The following is a 21,411-nucleotide window of genomic DNA, read 5'->3' as shown; positions in this document are numbered from 1 at the left end:
TTATTAGTCTAACAGCACTGATGAAGTCATATATCATCAAGCGGTCTTCAAGTATGAGTTGACAGTAATAATGTACAAAGGCCAGATTATTTTAAACTGCTCTTATAAGTTGTACTAGGATAGAGCCTTAAAACCGACCACTCTTTCTGGATATGGGGCTCAGACATTCAACATTCAAAGGGGATTATTTTAGAGCTATTTTAGGCTACCCCTTTTCCATTTGTGTATTCCCAGTGCCAACTGCACCTGCCATTGTGTTGAATAAACGTCTGTTGACTGGATGAATGAACGACTCACCTCGTGGGGCTTTTAGAACCTCATCAGGAGCATCTCATACAAAAATCCTATCAACACAACCCCGTCAACACTTTTCTGTCACGCAGCTGCTTAGGAGCTGGGGGAACCTGCTCCTGATGGGGGACAAAGGTTTGAGGAACACGTCGCCACCTGAGAACGCAATGAAAGCCCAGAAGTCGGGGACCACACTAACTCTGCCGACCGCGGCTGCACACCGGCCTCTTTGGCGGCGGAGCGGCCCGTTTCCACCTCGGCACCCCCGAAGCCCGAGCGCAGGCGGGGGACCGCCGCTCAGCCTGAAGGGTGGGACGGCAGCGACCGCGCAGGAATGCCACACCGGCTGCGGGGTTTGTGGGCCCGACTGAGGAAGGGGAGGGAGCACTGTTCACCTGACACACCCCAATTCAGGGCGGCGACCGGGCGTTGGGAAGCGGTTCAACACGCTGAGCTCAGCGTTGCTGGGGCTGCGGCAGACGGGCCCTCCCGGCGGTACGCGCACGCGCACGCGCACCCCTCGGCGCCCGCCAGCCTCCAGCGCACGCGCAGTCGGCGCTCGCACCCACCCTCAGTCCCCGCGGGACCCGGAGCTCCGCCCCCACAGACCACGCCCCGCTCCCGTGAGCCGAACGCTCCATATCCGGGTTCCCGCCGCCGCCGCAGCCGCCGCAGCCGCCTGGCTCATTCAGCTTTGCCGGGAGTGGTTTGATTCCCGACCAAAATGGCGGCTGTGGGGCGAGTCAGCTCCTTCGGCTCTTCTCCGCCGGGATTAGCCTCGACTTACACGGGCGGCTCCTTGGCCAACGAGCTAACATCGGGCAACGGCGGCGCCGCAGCGGGCGACGACGAGGACGGGCAGAACCTTTGGTAACGACCCCACCCCTCCCTGGGTCCCCGCTAGCGCTCCCGGTCCCTCGGACACCTCGGGATCCGCGCCCGCCGGAGCTCGGCGCCGGGCCCAGGCCACTGCGTTCTGGGCAGCGCCCTCGCAGGCGCGCCGAGGCCGTGTCCATCCCTCCCGCGCTGCGGCCGCGGCCCCCGGCCTCAGCGTGCGCCTTGCTCCCCGTTAGGTCCTGCATCCTCAGCGAGGTCTCCACCCGCTCGCGATCCAAGCTCCCCGCGGGGAAGAACGTACTGCTGCTGGGTAAGTGTCCCCCGCCTCGCTCCGCCCCGCCCGGCTCCCACCCCGGCCAGGGTCCGGTGGCTCTGCCCGCTCGGCTTTGTGCGGACTGCGGACCCTGACCCCGCCCCGCCGCGCGACCTGCCGCTGACAGCTGGGGGAGAAGGAGAACCCGGACCCCTGCCGGGGGACCGGCTGGGACCCGCCCTTTCCAGAGCCCTTCCTCCCCCCCTGGGTGTGGGGAGGCCCTGACAACCGTCCCCGGCAAGGACAGAATGCGATAGCCCATCTGAGGGATTCCAGTGGCGTGGGGCTTACCTAGAAAATAAGGACGTTTTTTCTTTCATAACCAAAATCGGTAGCAGGAGGCTCTTTCTCAAGAGCTCCTGTGCAAATGGCATGCCATTAATATTTAATAGCTGACTCTTTGTATAATTGACGGAGAAGCTAGACATGAGCCCTGGTGATCGTGGTAAATGTTCTCGTTCGATTCGGCCTTTTGGCGTACAATGGTCTCGTGTTGCAGCTGCCTTTTTAACTGCCACTTATAATTCTGAAATTTACAAAGGGCAGTAGAACACCTTCATAGTTCAGTCCCTTGGGCCAAATGGATGTATTGAGGAGAATGGTCTACTGTCTCCATTCTCCTGGCCGTTCTATATACCCACTGTTCTCGGGAAGTTATGTATTTTGTTTCTTTACTGAATCTGGGGGCGGGGTAGAGGACGGCGAGGGGCAACGATTCACAGGTTCGTATTTTTGCAGGCTTGGCTCCTGAGTCATTTACGTGAGATATTTCTTCCCTTTTTAAATGGGAGATATTGCCGTTTAGCTTATAAGATGATGGTTACATTTTAAAACTTTGGTATTGATGTCTCAAGACTATTCTTGCTATGTACATCTAAAAATAAGAAGCAAGTCGAATATATTTTACAGGGTCTGCTTTTAATAGCTGTGTTTAGATAGAAACAAATTTACTTATTTTCATGAACTGCTGCCAAACTAGAATGCAATTCTTGATCTTCTTTAAAGTTACGTGGAACTAGTTGAAAAATTAGTTTTTACCTTACCAGCTGGGTAATCTTAAGCAAGTTTCTTCTGTAAAACTCAGTTTCTTCATCTTGAAAATGGATATTATAAAAATAAGAATGCCTACCTCCTAGCGTCAAGTGATAACAGCACCGTGACTTTTTATGGTGGACTTGTCTTAACTGGATTAGAAAATATCTTATCAGCTTTCTTTTTAAAAATTGAATTAGTGCCTGCATAGATTAGGATCCAAAAGCAAAAATAAAATAAAATCCAGAAAATGTTTGAAATTTACTAATTTAAGCAAATTACTATTGATTAGTAAATTAGACTGGATTTAAGACAATGTGACTTCATTGCAGTGAATTACATTTTAATTATTTTAAGTTAAGACTTCTTTTCAAATGTTGCCATTGTAAAGATAAGAATCCTGAATTTTGTTTTCATTTTATAAGTTCCAGTTATTCCTGTGCATTAGATATTATTTAGATGGTTCTGTTTGTAGTGAAACAAAAGTGACAGTTTTGTTCATTTCTTGATGTTCTAACTTGCCCTAAAGTTGCACCATGTTTTTTGTTTTTTTGGATTTTTTTACCATGCTTTTTAAAAAAACCTGCTTTTGACAGTGGCTCAATGCATGTGACTGAGTGTACTTAGAGGCCCCAGTCTCTTCCATTCCTCCATACTTAGAATAGATTAAATTTCCTTTTTTTATGAGCTTAACAGTTCATAAAGCTTCATTTAGTATCAAGTTATATGAGCTTGAAATTAAAATTTTTATTTGAGTACTATTGGGATTTTCATCAAAGTTCTTTTCAGCTTTGGAAGAAGCTAATAACAGATTTTTATACTAATTATATAATAGGATTAATTTCCTAAAATATCTGTAAAGATTTCTTAAAGACATTTTACCATCACATATTATGGCAGCATTCAGTCTATGCTGGTGAGGGAATAAATATATAAATAGGGATTGTGGTTTTCTTTGTTAGGAGTTTGAAGCTGCTAGGCAGGAGGATGGTGGGCCCTAATATGCCTTTCGTGAATTATGGTGATCTCTGGAGTCCCATTTTTCAAAAACCAAATCTGAGACTATAACAAGGTTTTATGTTTCCAGAAACAGCCTGGAATAGGAATGATGATCAAAGCTTAATGCAGCCCAGACACAACTGCAGTTTCACCTTAGCTTGCTGCTTACCCTACACTCCGATTGCCTGTAGAAGAAGAGGCAGGACTAGTAACGTGGGAGCCATTCGCAAAGCGTTTTCATGTAAATCATAGTTCACCTCCTCATCCTCCTTCCCCCACCCAGGTCTGGGAGGTAGGTGGTAGCACCAGTTTTTGGACGAGGTAGTGAGCTTTAGAGACCTTTCAAGTGAGTTTTCCAAGGTCACATAGCTATAAAGATCCTGTGTTCTGTGACTTTGGCATGGCTTTCCAGTTCAATGGAAGTTCCTACACGGGAGAGTGCTGTGTGCTCTTCCTACTGCACAACTTTTTAAAAGGCTATCTTTGAGTGAAATTGAAATCCAAATATTTGTGGAATTCTTGAATGTAGCTTATTAAGGGACACCACTCTTTCCGTGGCACTTGTTTTTAAGCAGTCACTTAACTACCTAGGCTTAACCCCCAAAACTATGACATTAGTGTTTAACCATTGAGAACAAGCTTCAGTAAACTGTGTTTTTCATATTAAAGACAAAACTTCTTCTGCATGTTGTGTGTGTGTGCATGCATGTATTTTAAGTAGGATTTGACTCGTAAATTGTCCTTTTAGGAATTATTTTTTTATCTTTATATTTAATCAATTTCTACTACAGTGATTGTAATTATATTTTAATAGCTGCTTTTAAGGGCACTTTCTTCATATCTTGGTTACTTTCTCATGTTTTGATAAGAAAACTCCTTAAGGAAAATAATAATGACAATAATAAGAAGAATGACCAATATTTGTAGAACACTTACATGTACTAGCAACGTAAGATTGCTTACATACTCTGATTATTCCCTTAAACATCAGGAAGTGGACACAGAGCTGTTGAGTAAATTGCTGTAGGGTTACATGGCCAGAAAGAGGCAACGCAAGAATTCTAAATTGTGCGGCCTGGACCCAGAGTCAGTATTCTTAACCTATACACTGGACTGTCTCCCTAGAGGAAAATAGAGCTTTCTTTGTAGGAAACATAAGAAGGTGTTTAGCAGTTATTAAGGAATTTAATCTGATTCTTCAGATGTATCAGTTTCATTGTAAGAAATCTCATTGATTTAGATTAATTGAATTCTTTGTCTACTAAGATACTTATGGAGACTTGGGCTCCAGTACAGTGCCTGGCTTATAGATAGGACATCAGTATAACTTTCTGATTTGAGGTCAACATGAATTAATGCAAACTAGTTGGTCCTTTGGTAAATCATGTAAGTGTTGTCTTTCTCATCTGTAAATTAAGATATTTGGATTTAGTGATCTCTGAAGTCTTGTCTGATCTGCCAATCTGTAATTTTTTTTAAATTCTAAAGCTTTTGAGGTATTAAATATTTTTAAAGAAATGTTTTGAAGATATAACTAGGTTTAAGTTAATCAAATATTTCCTTGTAGATGTGGGCTCTTCCTCCACCCGGGGGAGAAATCTAGAGCCTCTTTTTTTTCCCCTGAAGGCACTGGTCCAGGATAGTGTGCGGCCAAAAAAATCCCACATAATGCTGCGCATCATCAGGAAGTATGTTTGAAACAGTCTTTTCTTATTCAGGAATAAAAGTAGCTTCTAAAATGGCTTGAAGTATTGCAAGTAGGAAACCTCAAGATATACACAGTGGAACTAGACATCTGTTCAGAGAAGGAGCTTGGTGAGAAATGGATGGTTTTCTCTGTGAGGGCTCACTCTAAAGATAATGAGATTGTTCAGTCTGAAACTGTTAATCTTGTGAGAAGCTGGGATTAAAGGCCATCACCGTAGAGTGGTAATTCAGCTGTGTGAATTCCACACGAGAGAATGTCAGCAAAAGCGCTTTGAAAATGCAAAACCTAGAAGAGCCTTGAGTTAGGAAAGAGAAAGGACCCAAGTTCAGCATGGGACTCTGTTATTAAGTGACCATGAACTAACCTTTTGGGCATTATTTTATTTGTAAAACCAGGGCAGTGGCTGTTAGAAAGACCTCACGGTTACCTCTTTATTCATTTATTCATCAAACATTTATCAGAACATGCTGTGCATAAAATACTTCGCTGAGTCATACGGGGAAAACAGGGCTAAGACTCTGTCCCTGCCTCCAGGACCTTATAAACTGGGGGGAAAGGACTCGAAAGTGGTAAAAGTCAAATATGTCAGTATGATGTAATTGATAATAGGTCACATAAGATTTTGTTGAGAAGGTGGTATCTGAATATAATTTTGCCAAATAGAGTGGGGAGGAGAGAACACGGGGGCTGTGGTCAAGGGAACATGATGCAGTACTTAAAACCTGGTAAGAAGGACCAGGGCAGCTCAGGTTTGGTGGGGCCCTTACCTGAAGCTACCATGCCTGGGAGTCAGCCCTTCCTACCATTTGAACCTGGGGACTTGTGGGCAAATAACAACCTCCTGACATGCTCACTGAGATCTTTCATACTTCATGGGATTAAAAGAACTAAAAGAAATTATGTCTAAAACATCTTTATTTCAAAACTGGGACTCATTATTTTAAATTATAAAAGTATTACATATTTTTTGCTAGAGAGAGAAAAAATTGACAAAGAAATGAAGATAATGTATGATCCCACCACCTAGAGATAATCACTGTTCATTTTTTCTATGTGTATATTTGTGTGTGTGTTTTTTAAACAAAATAGGCTCATACCTTATACACTGTTTTGAAATCAGAGGGGTTTTTTTTTTTTAGTTTCTTTATTGTTGAAAATGTTACAGATGTCCCCTTTTTACCCCCATTGAACCCCTCCACCCCGCATCCACCTCACCCCTAGGCCTTCCCCAGGCCAATGTCTGTGTACATGGGTTATGCTTATAAACGTTTAAGTTCTTTGCTTAATCTCTCAGAGGGTTTTTTTAATGGCAGTAGATAATGGATTTCTCCCTTTCAGTGACTGAATACCATCTATGGCTATACCATAATAATAATTGATTAGTAGATTATTATTGTTATACTTTACTTTCTACTTGTCCAGTATTATCTTAGGGATAAATTCCTATGAGTTGAGTTGCTAGATCAAAAGTATATATCTTTTAAGCCTTTCTGTACATTACCAAACAGTCTTCTAGGAACGTTGTACCACTTACCTTCCCACTATCAGTATGTGAGAGTACTTGTTTGTCTAGCACAATCACCAATACTGAGGATTATTCATTTTAATCTTTGCCTGTCTGGTAGGTAGGTTAAAAATTGCCATCTTAATTTAAAGGCAATTTAATGTAGAATATATACCATATTTGTTGATTAAGAATTATTGCTTTAGTGCGACTTTGACCTTCTGGAGCATAGGGACTGTTGTTAACCATTGGGATTAGCATTTATTGGCCTTTGTAAATGTTTATTGAATTACACTCAATGGTTTTCAGTTCATGTCTAGTCAGTCTGTTAGGGTGAGGGAAATGATAAAGGACAAGTTCTTATTTTTTAATGTAGTGTGGATTGCTGATTGATGATATTCAAAGGTAGGATCTTGGTCAGCCAGTGGGATGGTAACATGTATTATGCCTGTTACTTGGGTGTTCTGGTAGGTGTTTTATTATGTAGCATGTTCAGTGTTTTACAGAAGAGAATTTTGAGCCCCAGGTTACATAGCTGCTCTAGGATTCAAAATTGGGTTTGTCTAACTTTGCAATATATAGGTACTCCTTAACATATTGGAGGGATATAATCTTGAACAACCATGCATAAATGTTCTACAACCACTGGGTGCAGATGCTGCAACTGGTTAACAGTGGCCCCTCCCAGCCTTGCCAGCTGAGGCAAGGGAGGGGACCAAAGCCCCCACATTGCCTGAGTCATCCAGATAACCTATGGGAGGCCATGCAGAAGGTTTGAGCTCAAAAGGTCTGAGCTCAAAAGTTGTTCCAGTGAAGACCCCTCACAGCTCTTGTCATCAAGGCTTTCAGATAAAATCGGATGATTTATTTTACGTCATGAATGGCCAAATCAAAAATGTCAACTTTACAATGTTGATACCCCACTTGGATAAGGAAGGAATATGGCAGGCCAGAATTCTCTCTGTTCTGATTATCATGATGCTGTGAATCACAGTGTTTCTAGCAGAGGTGTGGAAATGTGAATCAAAGCTCTCGGCATCAGGCACACAAACCTGTGCAAAGCAAGGAGAGTCCAATACTTGAGCCTTCAGGGCAACGGGAAAGGAAACTGGGAGAACTGGGAGGCAGAGTACTGCTTTATTGTCCCTTTTGTCATTCCTCTTCATCTTGAGCTGGCCAGGACTGGAGGCTGCTCCAGGAACAATGGAGCATCTATAGTGTTTAAAAGCGTTGCTGGATTCAGATCACAACCTTTCTTTAGCAGGTTGCTTAATCTTTCAGACTTATGTTTACTTTTTAGGATTATCGTGAGGATTATGTGAGATGGTTGTAAAACACTTCAAACAGTGGCATACGTTGAAGTGTTCAAGATAGCTATTATTCATGTATTGTGTACTCAAGTGTTTTGCTTTGACTGCTCATTTTCACATGGTTAATGTTTTTATGTGTTTTAGAACACCACTGAATTCTTACAAAGGAATTTTATTTCTAGTGTATCACTGATCAAGAAATAATGAATGATAAGTCATAGAACTTTAAATCCATCACCATAGAGATTGGTTTTACCACCTCTATTTAGAAGGCAGGGAACAAATGGGAATACCTGACTTGCCTAGGTTCACTCAAATAATGGTGACAATGTTGCATTTAGAAATTATATCTTCTAAATCTTCTCATTTTTTATCTGTTAATCAAATTATCATTGTAAAGTTTATGGACATTACATCCTGTTGTTGAATTAGAGATCTGCTGGGTAGATAAAACAGTATTATGAGCACACCTTTTCTCCTACACTGTTTTGGCGACTTTGTTTAAGGTGATTTCCTTTTGGAATCAATTTGGTTTTCAAATTTGAGCTGAGAAGAAGTGAGAATTGATAGCTGTTACTGCTTTATGGTACAGCTGAAGTTCTTGGATCTTATACTTGGCTCACAGAGAGTGACTAATTTGGACTGGGTTCAGACAAATAATTTGGAATATAGGTTTATTTACTGTGGAAAATTTCACTGTAATCTGATTAACAAATCTTTCCTCCTTTGGTCCATCCACTGGGACAGGCTTTGGCCTGTAGACTGTTTTTGTGTGGCCAGCAAGCTAAGCATGGGGTTTGTTTATTCACATTTTTTAAGAGTCGGAAACCCCCCCACAAAGATGAATATGTAACAGAGGCCTTATGTAACCTTCAAAGCCTAAAATATTGGCGACCTAGTCCTTTACAGAAAAAGTTTCTCAACACCTGGATGAGGACATGAAAATGGTTTTGTTAGGAAAAAATTTAACTTAATGAAATGTTTTGATTTGTTTTAAAGATATGCCCTTATTAAGAAAATTTAATATAAAAGTGCAAATTTAGATAAGATATTTGGAGAATAATTTTAGCACCATTACTATAAGGTTCTTCACTTTGTAGAAGGACTTTCATATTAGGTTGTTTAAGCAGGAACTCTCTACTTGTGGAAGTGTATGTTTACAGATCATTAACTATTTGGCTGGCACATGTAAAGCTGGTATGTCTGTTTCACTGCCAGCTGAAGGCCAAGGAACTAAAGATAAAGCTTTCTTACAGTTTATAGACAATCAAAGATGAATCCTTTCATCATTGTTTGAAGCCGCACAGGCTCCATTGCCCTACTTGCCACTCTTTTTAAAAATTTTTTAATTTTTTAAATATGTCTTTATTGATTTCAGAGAGAGGAAGGGAGAGAGAGAGAGAGAAACATCAATGATGAGAGAGTCATTGATCAGCTGCCTCCTGCATGCCCTTCACTGGGGATCAAGCCCGCAAACCAGGCATGTGCCCTGACCAGGAATCGAACTGCGATCTCCTGGATCATAGGTTAATGCTCGACTGCTGAGCCAGGTGGGTCAGGCCCCACTTGCCACTTTAAAGGTATATTAATTGCATACAATGAAGTATGTATGTAATATATATTTTTTTATTTTATTCCTCAAACTGTTAGTCACTGTGTGTTGTTTTCTAAATATAATTTGGAATTTAGTGACTTTTGTTTTTTGAATTGTTTGGCCATTAAAGATGATTTAGTTCCAGGTACTCTTTGGGCACTGGAGCTGCAGCAGGAAACAAAACACAAAATGCCTGTTCTGGAGCTTTTGGGGGTAGGGAGTGACTAAGTAAAATATGTATTATGTTTGTAAGTTCAATGGAAAAAAATAAAACAGGAAGGAATAGGAATGTTGGCAGTTGTGATTTTAAGTTAGGTGGTTAGGGGCAGCCTGCCTGAGGAAGTGATAGTTGGGAGAAGGTGGGAAGAAAGTTAAGTGACATGGATTTCTCAAGAGAGCATCTTCAAGGTAGAGGGAAAAGTGAATATAAAGGCCTTGAGGTTGGAGCCTTATATTAATAATCGCATAAATGAGTGTGCTGGGGAAAGGTAGAAGATAATGATATTGCTTTTGAGCATGTTGAAATTTGAGGTATTTATGGGACATCGAAGTAGTTATGACCAGTCCCCCATTCAGGAGAGGCTGAGGCTGGAAGGAAAACTGGGTCAGCAAGTGTAGGTGGTATCGCAGTCATGCGTGGAGATTCTCCTGGAGCTCCACATACAGTGAGAAGAGTAGAGGACTGAAGAAGGAACCCCGGGGAACACAGACGTGGGGTGAGAATGGAAGAGCAATGTGCAGGGAAGGCTTAAGACCAACCTCATCTGAGGTAAGTGGTAGAATAGGAGAGGGCAGTGTTATTGAAGCTGTAACAGGGAGTCTTCTACGCATTATCTTCAGGATAATGTCTATAACCATCTCAGCCTGGCGTAACATGCCCTTCATGATCTGACATCCCCTGTTTGTTCTCACCTTCTGGCTTTTCCCCCCCTTACATTCTAAATTTCATGCATGCAAATTATTTGTCCCTTCTAGGACACTTCTTTGCCTCCAGCATCTGTCAGTGCTTCCTGTGCTTCCTAGAATGACTAACTCTCCATGGCTTATTAACACTACAAGATTTGGCAAAATGTTATCTTCTCTTCAAAGCCCTTTCTCAGTTCCAAGCAAAACCAGAGTTTTCCCTTAGGGCTGGCTTCCTAGTTTGTCCCTTATCTCTAGTGTAGTCCTAATGATAGTATCTTGGCTTTGTCTCCTGTTTGTTTTCCCTCTCCAATTTATGAGCTCCTAGAGGACAGTAACTTTGACCTGTGGATACTTGTATTCCTACTGCTTCGCTTAGTGTAGTAAATGTCTAATGCACTGGTTCTCAGAGTGGTCCCAGGCCAGCAGCATCAGTAACACTGGGAAGTTGTTAGAAATGCAGATTCTCAGGCCCCACCCCAGCTTTACTGAATCAGAAACTCAGGAGGTGAGGCCCAGCAATGTGTGCTTTAACAAGCTCCCCAGGTGAGTCTGATACATTTTTGAGAACCATAACCTCTGGTCTCATGAGTATCTTGTATTCAGTCCTTAGAAAAAGGAAACATCTATGCTCTAGTGATAGTTGCAAGAACTTAAAATATAGAGCATATGTGGCTAAGATTGACAATATTTTTGATGTCATGAATTTGGGCCCAGAATTGTTCTGAGCCTATTAAACCTTTAAAAATTAGAATTAGATAAACTCAAAGGAAGATGCAACTTAAAGAATCACTCATAATATGACCATCAGAGATAACCAAATTGTCAATGATTATTTCTACCTGATATTGTTGTGGTTTTATTCTTTTGCTTATACCTAAGATTATCTATGAGTTTATAAATTTTTATTCAGAAACCTTTATTTTGAGTTTTTTGAAATATTAAAAATAAGTTGAAATACACTGGTCTAGTTTTTGTTTTTGTTTTTGCCCCAGAAGTATATACTTATTCCCTTTCTTTTTTATTGAAGTACATTAGTTTCAGATGTACAGCATGGTGATGCGACATTTATATACCTTATTATCAGGATGATGAGTATAGTAACCCTTTGCCACTGTATAAAGTTATTACAATAGTATTGACTATTTTCCATACACTGTACATTATATCTCAGGTCTTATTTATTTTATAACTGGAAATTTGTATCTCTTAATCCCCTTCATCTTTTTTTGTCCATCCCTGACTCCCTCCTTCATCTGAAATTTTTTACTCTTTTTAAGGTATCTTTTTACTATCTAACAACCAAAATGAGAATTAAAGAAATAAGGTAAATCTTGTGTCATATTAAATGAAGTTTTATTTAATTACTGCCTAGTTTTATGGATCTGTATATACTTTAGGAAATTCTTGTTGAACATTGTATTGTTGATGTAAGCTTCTATCATAAGTCTGGGCACTAAGCTTTTGCTTATAATACATAACATGTTTTTTGGAATAATCATTTTTCAGTTAGAGGACTTTTAACTTCAAGGACTCCTTTTAGGAAAGCATCCTGCCATAAGAGAAATCTTTTTTAAAAATATGTTTTTAAAGTTAATAAACTATTTTTTAGAGCAGGTGTAGGTTCACAGCAAAATTGAGTGGGAAGTACAGAGTTTCTGAATATTCCCTGTCCCCACATTTGCAAAATCTCCCCCACTATCAACATCCCACAGGGTGCCACATTTATTACAATTATTGCAATCAATGAACCAACATTGACATGTTATCACCTGAAGTCCATAGTTTACAGGAGGGTTCATTCTTGGTGTTGTACATTATATGGGTTTTCACAAATGTGTAATGACATGTATCTAACATTATAGTATCATACAGAATAGTTTCACTGCCATAAAAATCCTCTACTCTGCCTATTCAGACACTCTTTAAAAGGTTTTTATGATCTCCCTACATGGTGATTTAAATTATTTTTATGTCTAATGCTCATGCCTATTGAGGTGACTAGATATAAATTCTTTAAATTCTTTTTGTTTATAGTTCTTGAACAATTACAAAAGCAAAACATTATAAATTCAATGCCATCAAAACTATAGAACTCATAAAATTCAGGTTAGCACTCAGTATAACAAATGATGTTTTACTGAAATTAAATGCCATTTGGGTTTAATAGTAGACATAAGTACTTGTGTATTTTACATTTCACTGGTTAACTTTATTATTTCCATTTTAAGCATGATGGAGCGTCATGGGAATCGTTGTCATTATCATACATATCACTGTTTTCAGCCCAAGCTGTTATTTTGATGGGCCATTTTAATAGGACACTGTAAAAGTAGTACTGAAAGATAAGTACTCATTTAATGACAAGTTCTTTATTGCCTATTTAAGGCTACATTTATCGCTATGAAGCGTTGGAAAATGGTTCATAGAAAGAACCAGTCTGGCCAGTACGACTGACTCTGGAGCTGACTGCTCTGTGACCCTTGTTTTGAGTCTGGCATGCTTGTTCTGTCTTCATCACTTGGCCTTAGCTTGGCACCAGTAGGGTTATAAATAGCAGTGCAGAGGTGGTACTGCAGTCTTGTGGCAGCATTTAGATATAAAGATGGTCATGCACAAGATCTAAGACATATATAATTTTTTTAAAGCTTAACTGAAAATGAAAACAGTTCTTAAATTCTGAGAGAACTCATGAATCTCCAGGAATAAGCCCTTAGATCCAAGAAACTACTATTAACATAATATTGCTAATAACTAAATAAATTTATGAAACAGTAACATGTAGTATTTAAATAAAGTCACAATATGAAAAAAAATCCTCACCAAAACATTGACTAGCTAGCCTAGTTTTAAACTTGTGCCAAGTGTAAATCACAGGATTGTTTTGCTATTAATAGTTTTAAAATCTGTTTTGTTTTTTGTCTGTTCTATATTCCCTCTACCTTTGTTCTTACCCAACTTACTACACCCAACTGCCACCCCTTCCCTTGATGCACATTTCTTATAGCTACATGGTTTTGGTGAGGTCACAGTTCCCTGCCCTGGTCGGTTTTGATATACCATCTCTCCTCCACGAGTGACCCACGTGTAGGCACATGACCCACACTGCGCCAGTTAAGAGTGTTAGCCTGAGATTCTTCAGACTGAAAGCTGAAAGAGCTACAAGTCTTTTGTTCCTTGTAGATTAAACTGTGATGACATAAGGGTTGAACTTCCTGAAAAATATCCACAGAGGAAGCCATTTGTAATAGGATAGAACAGGAGACTTGACAAGAGGAACAGAGACCCAGGAGAGAAAATCCTGGAGGTGAAGTCTGCCTCTTCAACTCTGTAGTTTCCTGGTTATTTTCCATCTAACTACCCTTCTGGTTGAAGCTAGTTCCCGTTAGGTTTTTCACTTGGCACTAGAAAGCATCCGTGTGTGTGTGAGTGTCTGTGTTATAATTTAAAAGATTTGTTCTTTTTTCCAGGTGAAGATGGAGCTGGGAAAACAAGCTTAATAAGAAAAATTCAGGGAATAGAGGAGTACAAGAAAGGGAGAGGATTGGAGTATTTGTACTTAAATGTTCACGATGAAGACAGGGATGGTGAGTGTCATCTGTTTGTAACCTGTTTCCTGAAGTCTTTCCAGGGTGCCCTCTGCTCATAGTAGTCTTTGAGTATGCCATTCTTTACTAAGAGTCCTACTATGTCATGTCAACAGTAAATAGTTATGCTTAGGCATGTATTTATTGGTTTGGGGTTGGGATTCATATAGTGATACTTTTAAACATCTTAAGGTATTCTGGTATATAGACTTCAGCTTTCTTGCTGTCATTGAAGAATTTCAATTTTTCAGTTCATTTTCCCTCAGATAGTGAAATAATAGTATCCTATGATTGTTTGCTGACTCCCCTTATCTTCTTGTCATTTTTTGACATAAAAATGTCATCTCCCCAGCTTTTCTTATCTGATCAGCCTTTTTTTTTTTCCTGTAGATCACTTGCCTCCTCATTTTTATATATAATATCTTGAATATGCATAGCTCTTTCTGCTGATGGTAAGAATAGCAATATGTTATTCAGTCTGTGGTTTGAGATTGAGAAGTATGAAGTAGAGGATGCTGGTGTTCCGTGTTGGCAGTTAAATCATTTCCCTGAATATTTGATAGGCCTTTACTAGATTGGTAGATGTGACCTAAGTAGCTGAGCCTTGTCAAAAGAGACATTACCTGTGGAGATGCCCTAAAATACTTAGTAGTATTGTTAGTTGAATGATGAAATAACTTAATCCTGTTGCCTTGGTAACTTTCCTTTGTCTGTTGTAGATCAAACAAGATGTAATATATGGATCTTAGATGGAGATCTGTATCACAAGGGCCTCCTTAAGTTTTCACTGGATGCCATTTCTCTGAAGGACACTCTAGTTCTGCTGGTGGTTGACATGTCAAAGCCTTGGACTGCTTTGGATTCTTTACAGAAATGGGCAAGTGTTGTTAGAGAACATATTGACAAATTGAAAATTCCTCCTGAAGAAATGAAAGAAATGGAACAAAAGTGTGAGTAGTCTAGAAATATTAATACAGATTTCGAATACAAATTTCCTAACTGGCAATCATAATTATTAGGAATTTTTGACTTTGAAAGAAGGTTTAATGAAGGAAACATAATGTGAGAACTGTTTTTGACATTCAGTTTAAATGCTGTGCTAGGTTTTAATATAGTTTTAAGTTGGAAGCATATACATAATGGCAGACTTTTTCGCAGAGGTGCCTTTGCTCCTTTGCCAAAAGGCCATATGTGTTCATTTTGAAAAGTTGTTTTCAAGATAAAAAAAATGTGAGTCTTTCTTCAGCTGCTCATTTTCAGTAGTTTTATTTCTTGATAAGCAGAACAATCTTATCAACCTTGTCAAAATGAAATATGTCCAAAAAGATGTTAACAAGCTAAATATAGGGTGTCCCAAAAAATGTATACACACAATGTCTGTAGATTCTATTACATTTTGAAAATGAAATGTATTTTAATAAACACAGCCTTTATAGTTATTCATACTGTGTATACATTTTTTGGGACACCCTGTATAAAGATGTTAAGCTGGTTTTATGACTCACAAAGTACATAATATATTTTGTACATGCCCACGTAAATTGGAAGTTTTCATGGAAGATATGAAAATGATATGGGTCATTTCTAACAGGTTGTAATCCAGTTGTCGTGGTTCTGAATTTCACCGAGAGTGCTTCATTTGTCCATGTTGCACTTTGCTTAAGAAAATATACAGTTGGAATGCTGCTTTTCTTTGTTATTGTTAGTTGATAATAGCTTTTGGGGGAGAATTGACAGCTTACTGGAATTTATATACAAGGAAACAGTAAAAACTTAAGAGAATATATGTCCTAAGTCATTGAAAAAGATGTCTAACTGCTCCTAATCTGTACCTTTTTTCCCCTGCTGGCCATTGCCTGTCCCCCCTCCCCCCGCAAATTTATGCTATAGTAGCAGTACCAGGACTAGCAGCATCAGTAGCAGTACAGCTGGGAACTAGTCAGAAATACACGTTCTCAGGCCCCACCCCAGACGACTAAATCAGAAACTCGAGTGCATTCTAAAACTTGAGAACCACTGTTAGATTTCAGCCCCTGATTTGAAGGGTAGTAGCTACCAGAGCTGCTAAAGGTATATGCGTGTCCTTCTGTACTTGGAGGAACTGCACTCAAGTGTTCAGGATTTCCTCTCCCTTGACCCCATGTAAGTTTTAGACACTTTCCTCCTTTATGTCTCTGTATAACATTCCCTCATGTACTGTTTTAACCCTATGCTGTGAATAATTTGTTTCCAGATTTGTTTTGCTTTTAAACATGAAAAGCAATCTTCATGGCAATCCCTGGTTGTTTCCTTGAGAATTCCTCAAAGAGTAATTACTGAGTCAAAGTATATTGTTAGGCTCTTGATACATTCACCTTAACTTGTTTTAAGTGAAGGTTTTGACAGCCTTGCAAATGAGTTCTGAAAATTTGTCAGCATTGGTAATATCTCTTAATTCTCACGAGGGTTATAGACTGAATATGGCCCAGGATCGCACCTATGTGAAGGGAGACCTGCTAAAGGGCTTAGAGAAGGAAGCTAATATGTAGGAAGTCATCTAGGACTGTCTTTTAAATTGTAGAATCCCCATACCTCCCCCCACACACATATTTTTCTTTTACCTTTTTCAGTGCCCTTTGTGAATTAGAGAAGGCGGGAGACAAAGCTAGATTGTGACTTGCCCGAAGTAATTTGCACAAACTGAACCAGGCCTACGTTGAACCCCACTCTTTGGAGGCATTCAGTGTTGTACTTGCCTCCTGATAATTAACATGGGTCCAGGGTTTCTGTACTGTCCTTGAAATAGATTTCATAAACCCTCTTTGTTTCTTCTTTTACACAATACCAAGTGTAAACACTAGTAAAATATGAATTTAGATTATGGCAGAAAAAGCTACCTGCTGAAAAGAAGCAATTTCTAAACTGTGTATTAAATTAATTTACTTTGATTTTCAGTGATTAGAGACTTTCAAGAATATGTAGAGCCAGGAGAAGATTTCCCAGCTTCTCCTCAGAGAAGAAATACCGTGTCGCAGGAAGACAAAGACGACAGTGTGGTTTTACCCCTGGGTGCGGATACGCTTACACATAACTTGGGCATTCCAGTACTAGTAGTTTGCACAAAGGTTAGTTTGCTTCCTAGAGATCCTGTTACTGATGTTAACCAAGGATGAACAAGTGTTTTGTTTCCCAGACCCCTTTTGAAGTTGACATTCTTTTTCTAGATAATTTTTCTTAACAAATAGAAATAATAGTTTAAAATAATTGAATGATATTCACGTGTTGGTTTTAGGATCTTAATCCTAGTTTATTTGAAAGAAAATGTTATTTCAGATATTCTGTTTGTGATTGAGTATCATTTTCCAAATTCTAGTTAGACTTCATGATACAGTCAGTTTAGTAGAAATAATTACAGGTAAGATGATAAGTTAATTATTAATTTTTATAAGTTTTTCACATTAAGTTTTGGTATACTAATATCCTAATACAAGGAGAAGATTATGTACTTAGAATAAAATAGACCTTTAAACACCTACTTTTAGCATCTAAAATAAACTTTTAAGCACTCATTATATAAAAGTTGATATGCAGTTATCAGGGGCTTTTTACTTATTTACTAAAGAGTTTCTGATAGGATTGCTAAAATCAAAATTCTGTCCATTTAGTCTGTCACTTTATACACTTTAGAATAAATTCAAATTTCCTTTAAAAATAATTTATATTTCAAGTTTATCTTCTCCCCATTTGGTCCTAAGTAGTATGTCTTTATTGTTTGTAAGTTATGGAATAGTTAAGAAAATGACAAAACAAATAAACTCTTTTCAGATCTAAAATTATTAATATTTTTGGTAACAAAATTTGCACATATAATTGAAGGAGGGTATGGAATTTATTCATCTTTGGGATAAAAATGGTAAAAATTTTAAATTTAGCTTAAGTTTTACTTTAAACATTACAAAATTTACCAGTAACAATTGGGGAAGGGTAGCATTTAAGTCAAGTCTTATCTGCTTTTCAAGTGATGATTCTGGTTTAGTTAATTGTTACTTACACCTTTTCTTTTAAACTGTCTTTAAACTGTCACACTAGAATCCTTTTGTGTGTGATTTGTTTTGTTTGGCAAAGAGCTTTTTATTGGCAGATATTTTCCTATTTTCCATTACAACTTGCCTCATAAATTTCCAAATGAAAAATATTAAGCTTAAAGGGATCTGAATCATTAAATAATGAGTCATAGATTCATAAAAAATTTCAAGCCAGAAGAGATCATCTACTGTACTTCACAGAATCTAAAGCACCATCAGTTGTTTTTCAGTTTAAGAGCTTTTAAAATGTGTAGGGGGTGGGAGAATGTGTATGTCAGGGTGGATGAAGAATGGCAGTTCAACTCAGCTTAAAGACTGGACATCAAGGTTCAGAGAACGAAGCTTCTTGCCTTAGGTCCAGATCCTCTTATTTCAGTTAAAGATTTCTGTACTAAACTAGCATACTTCACCAAACATGTCACAAATCAACAGTACAGTAATTATAAGTGTCTTTAATCATTTGATATAATTACTCTCCATGTCCTATGAAATGGACAAACATGCGACATCATTGTTGTACGAGACTCTGTTCTATGATGTATATATGCAGAACAAAACTTAAATATCAGATTTGACCCCAAACTAATATTAGGTATAATGAACATTATTGAGGATTTATTTTTATATTTTATACCTTTAATTCAGAAAGGTTCTAAGGTGATGAAGTTATTTGGATATGATGTTTGAACATGCCTTTTTTTTTCTGTAACATTTTTGTATAGCAAGTAGAATTTAGAATTTGTTTTATTGATTGTACAGGTGCCATTTTAAAAATAGCTTGTAATTAATTCCCCTTTTTTTGATATTGGTGAAATTGTAGTGAGAGTGAAAAAGCACCAGGAAAGAAATGAAGGTCAACAGAGTTATCAGATAAACAGGAACAAAGAGGAAATAGTGCGAGGTGCAGTCTCCCTGGATACAGTGTTTTATAGAACTAGAATAGATTTTAGATCCTAAAACCCTTGTTCTAGGATGTAGTAGTTGAATTAGCAAGTACTATAAGCTTGTCCTGTTCTTACTCCTTTCTGTGCTAAAACTTACTCTTTAGTGTTCTCACCACATTCAATATAACTTAGAATTCAATGCTTTAAAAAAAAAATTGTTTATTAGTCTTAAGATTCCAGCTAAATGTCTCTAGACAAATAGGAGTAATAGATATTCTAGGTCCTATTGTTCAGCCACCATATTAAAGTGGTAGCTTTGTGATAGTCCCGCACCCAGAATGGAACTGTTTGAAGCATTATATTTAATTTTGATTATTTTAAGTTAACATATTGTTTTTAAATTATTTTAATTCTACAGTGTGATGCCATTAGTGTGTTGGAGAAAGAGCATGACTACAAAGATGAACATTTTGATTTTATTCAGTCACATATCCGGAAGTTTTGTTTACAGTGTATCCTTTTAATACATTAATTGCTACAATGTCCCTTACCTGTTTTTTGTTGGTGTGTTTTTATTTTTTTAAAGAAAGGAATCAAACTGATGGACTTTAGAAATTCTATAAGCTTTGTTCCTTCTGCCTCTGGTTGGAAATTTCATATAGCTCTCAAATCATTTATATCTGGGTATTTTGAAATATAAAAGCAAGTTTTGAAATATATAAATTTGACTTGCTGTGTTTAAAGTACTATGCTGAAGAAAAATAATTATTAATCTTATTTAGAAAATTCTAATGAGTTAGCATTGTAATTCTGATTAGAAAGCCGAATTCATGCCACCAATATGTTTATGTCCTAAAATGCTGAGGTGAAATTGTTATCAAACCAGTATGTATTATCTTTTTTTAAAAGTCCAATTCCAAGTTACATGTAGAATAATTCAGTATTATTAGTATAATTAATAATCCTTTAGCTGGCCATTACGTGATTGACATTCTGTTATAGAGTCTGAATAAATGAAACCAGACTACCCCCCCAAAAAGTGGCATTCATTTATTGGGTGGGCGGTGGGGAAGATCAACATTTAGGTTTGTGTGTTCTCATTTTTAATGTTTAGTATGTTATCTCCACAAATAGTGTAAAGCAGTGGTTTCAAAATCTGGCCGTGCCCATCTAAGGCTTACTGAACGGGCGCGCCTAGGTTAGCTGGAGAATCTGTGCTTCTGAAGACTTTCTGGGTGACTTTGATAATCACCAGGTTGGAAAAGCTGTCCTGAGGAATCTTGTGCAGTGTGGGTGGCGAGGGTTAGGTGAGCCGGTGACTAAGGTACATCTGAAGGCAGGATAAGGGGCTGGGAGCGGGTGCCTCGGGGGATTGCCTGGAAGCCACCGCAACCTGAGTGCTCCGGGGCCTGCGGGCTTTCGGCTCTGGAAAGGGAGGACATGGTATTAGGAGTAGGCAGGAATCATAAGTAACATATGAGTGTCCGCAGCGTTAGTAGATTTTCGTTTTCATTAATGGCCATTTAAATCAGGGACCACTTAATAGGAAGCCGAGCGGAACAAGGGGGTAAGATCACTGGTGCTGGCCGCTCCCCTCCCTCCTTCCTTCAGCACTTTGTTCTCTGCACGGCCCCTTGTCCTCTCAAGTCACACAGTGGCCGAGTCAGGTTGAATTAAAGGGCGTTTGTCTACTTAAGGGCCTTCAGAAAGAAAACAAAAAGTGGAAGTGGTTGAAGTAGGTATATAAAGCCTTTTTCATCCTTGAAGATTACAAAATCGGAGAACAGTCTCTTTAACGTGTATTTAATGCTCCACTTGAAAATGTACATAGAGAAATGTAATCAGGAAGGAAGCTGTCCACTGAAATAATTACAGCCTTTTAGTAGAGCTAGTTGACTTTAAAAGAATACAGAATGTCACAAGTCACTTCAAGATAGTGAGGGGTGTGTGTGTGTGTATCAGTGAGTGAGGATAACAGTGCAAAGTAACCTTTATTTTTTAAATTTTAATTGCAATGCAAATTTTTCAGCTGTAGAAATGTTTCAAATGATCATCCATTGGCTCTCAAGAGAAAGATCATTAATGAAAAATTTACACAATTAAGCTTTTATTTAAGATTATGATATTTGTTTCTACCAAGATTTATGATAAGTAGTATTTAGCAATACCGCTTTTAGGTTCATGTCCTAGAAAGTATGAATATCCCAGATCAGAAGTCATCCCATTCCCAGCATTTCTTTATGGCCTAAGTTACCATCTCTCTCAGGACACTATGGCCAGTGCTAGAAAGTGGTCCTTAGCAGTGGTCACAGAATTTCTCATAGCCTGTCTGATCGCATTATCTGTCAGTAGTCACATTGACCCTTTTCCCACAGGCCTCTTTTG

The 21,411-nt window shown here is 38.7% G+C and overlaps 2 protein-coding genes across 2 annotated transcripts in view; one reads left to right on the top strand and one right to left on the bottom strand.

The window, feature by feature from the left end:
- Positions 1-848, bottom strand: part of CNOT10 (CCR4-NOT transcription complex subunit 10) — a 75,369-nt gene extending 74,521 nt beyond the window's left edge. Inside the window, exon 1 of the mRNA XM_081159943.1 lies at positions 687-848. The gene's annotated coding sequence lies outside the window, so the exon portion shown is untranslated. The remainder of the gene's footprint in view (positions 1-686) is intronic.
- The window catches only part of DYNC1LI1 (dynein cytoplasmic 1 light intermediate chain 1), a 28,551-nt gene continuing 7,975 nt past the window's right edge, over positions 836-21,411 (top strand). The window contains exons 1-6 of the mRNA XM_081159944.1: positions 836-1,161; positions 1,365-1,438; positions 13,962-14,078; positions 14,798-15,028; positions 17,013-17,182; positions 19,445-19,538. Of these exons, the coding sequence (XP_081016070.1) occupies positions 1,016-1,161; positions 1,365-1,438; positions 13,962-14,078; positions 14,798-15,028; positions 17,013-17,182; positions 19,445-19,538 (832 nt within the window). The 5' untranslated portion in view covers positions 836-1,015. The remainder of the gene's footprint in view (positions 1,162-1,364; positions 1,439-13,961; positions 14,079-14,797; positions 15,029-17,012; positions 17,183-19,444; positions 19,539-21,411) is intronic.

The sequence above is a fragment of the Miniopterus schreibersii genome (assembly GCF_964146895.1).
Source record: "Miniopterus schreibersii genome assembly, chromosome: 15".
NCBI lineage: Eukaryota > Metazoa > Chordata > Mammalia > Chiroptera > Miniopteridae > Miniopterus > Miniopterus schreibersii.
Note: the sequence above shows the minus strand (reverse complement) of the source record. Positions and strands in the feature narration are given on the sequence as shown.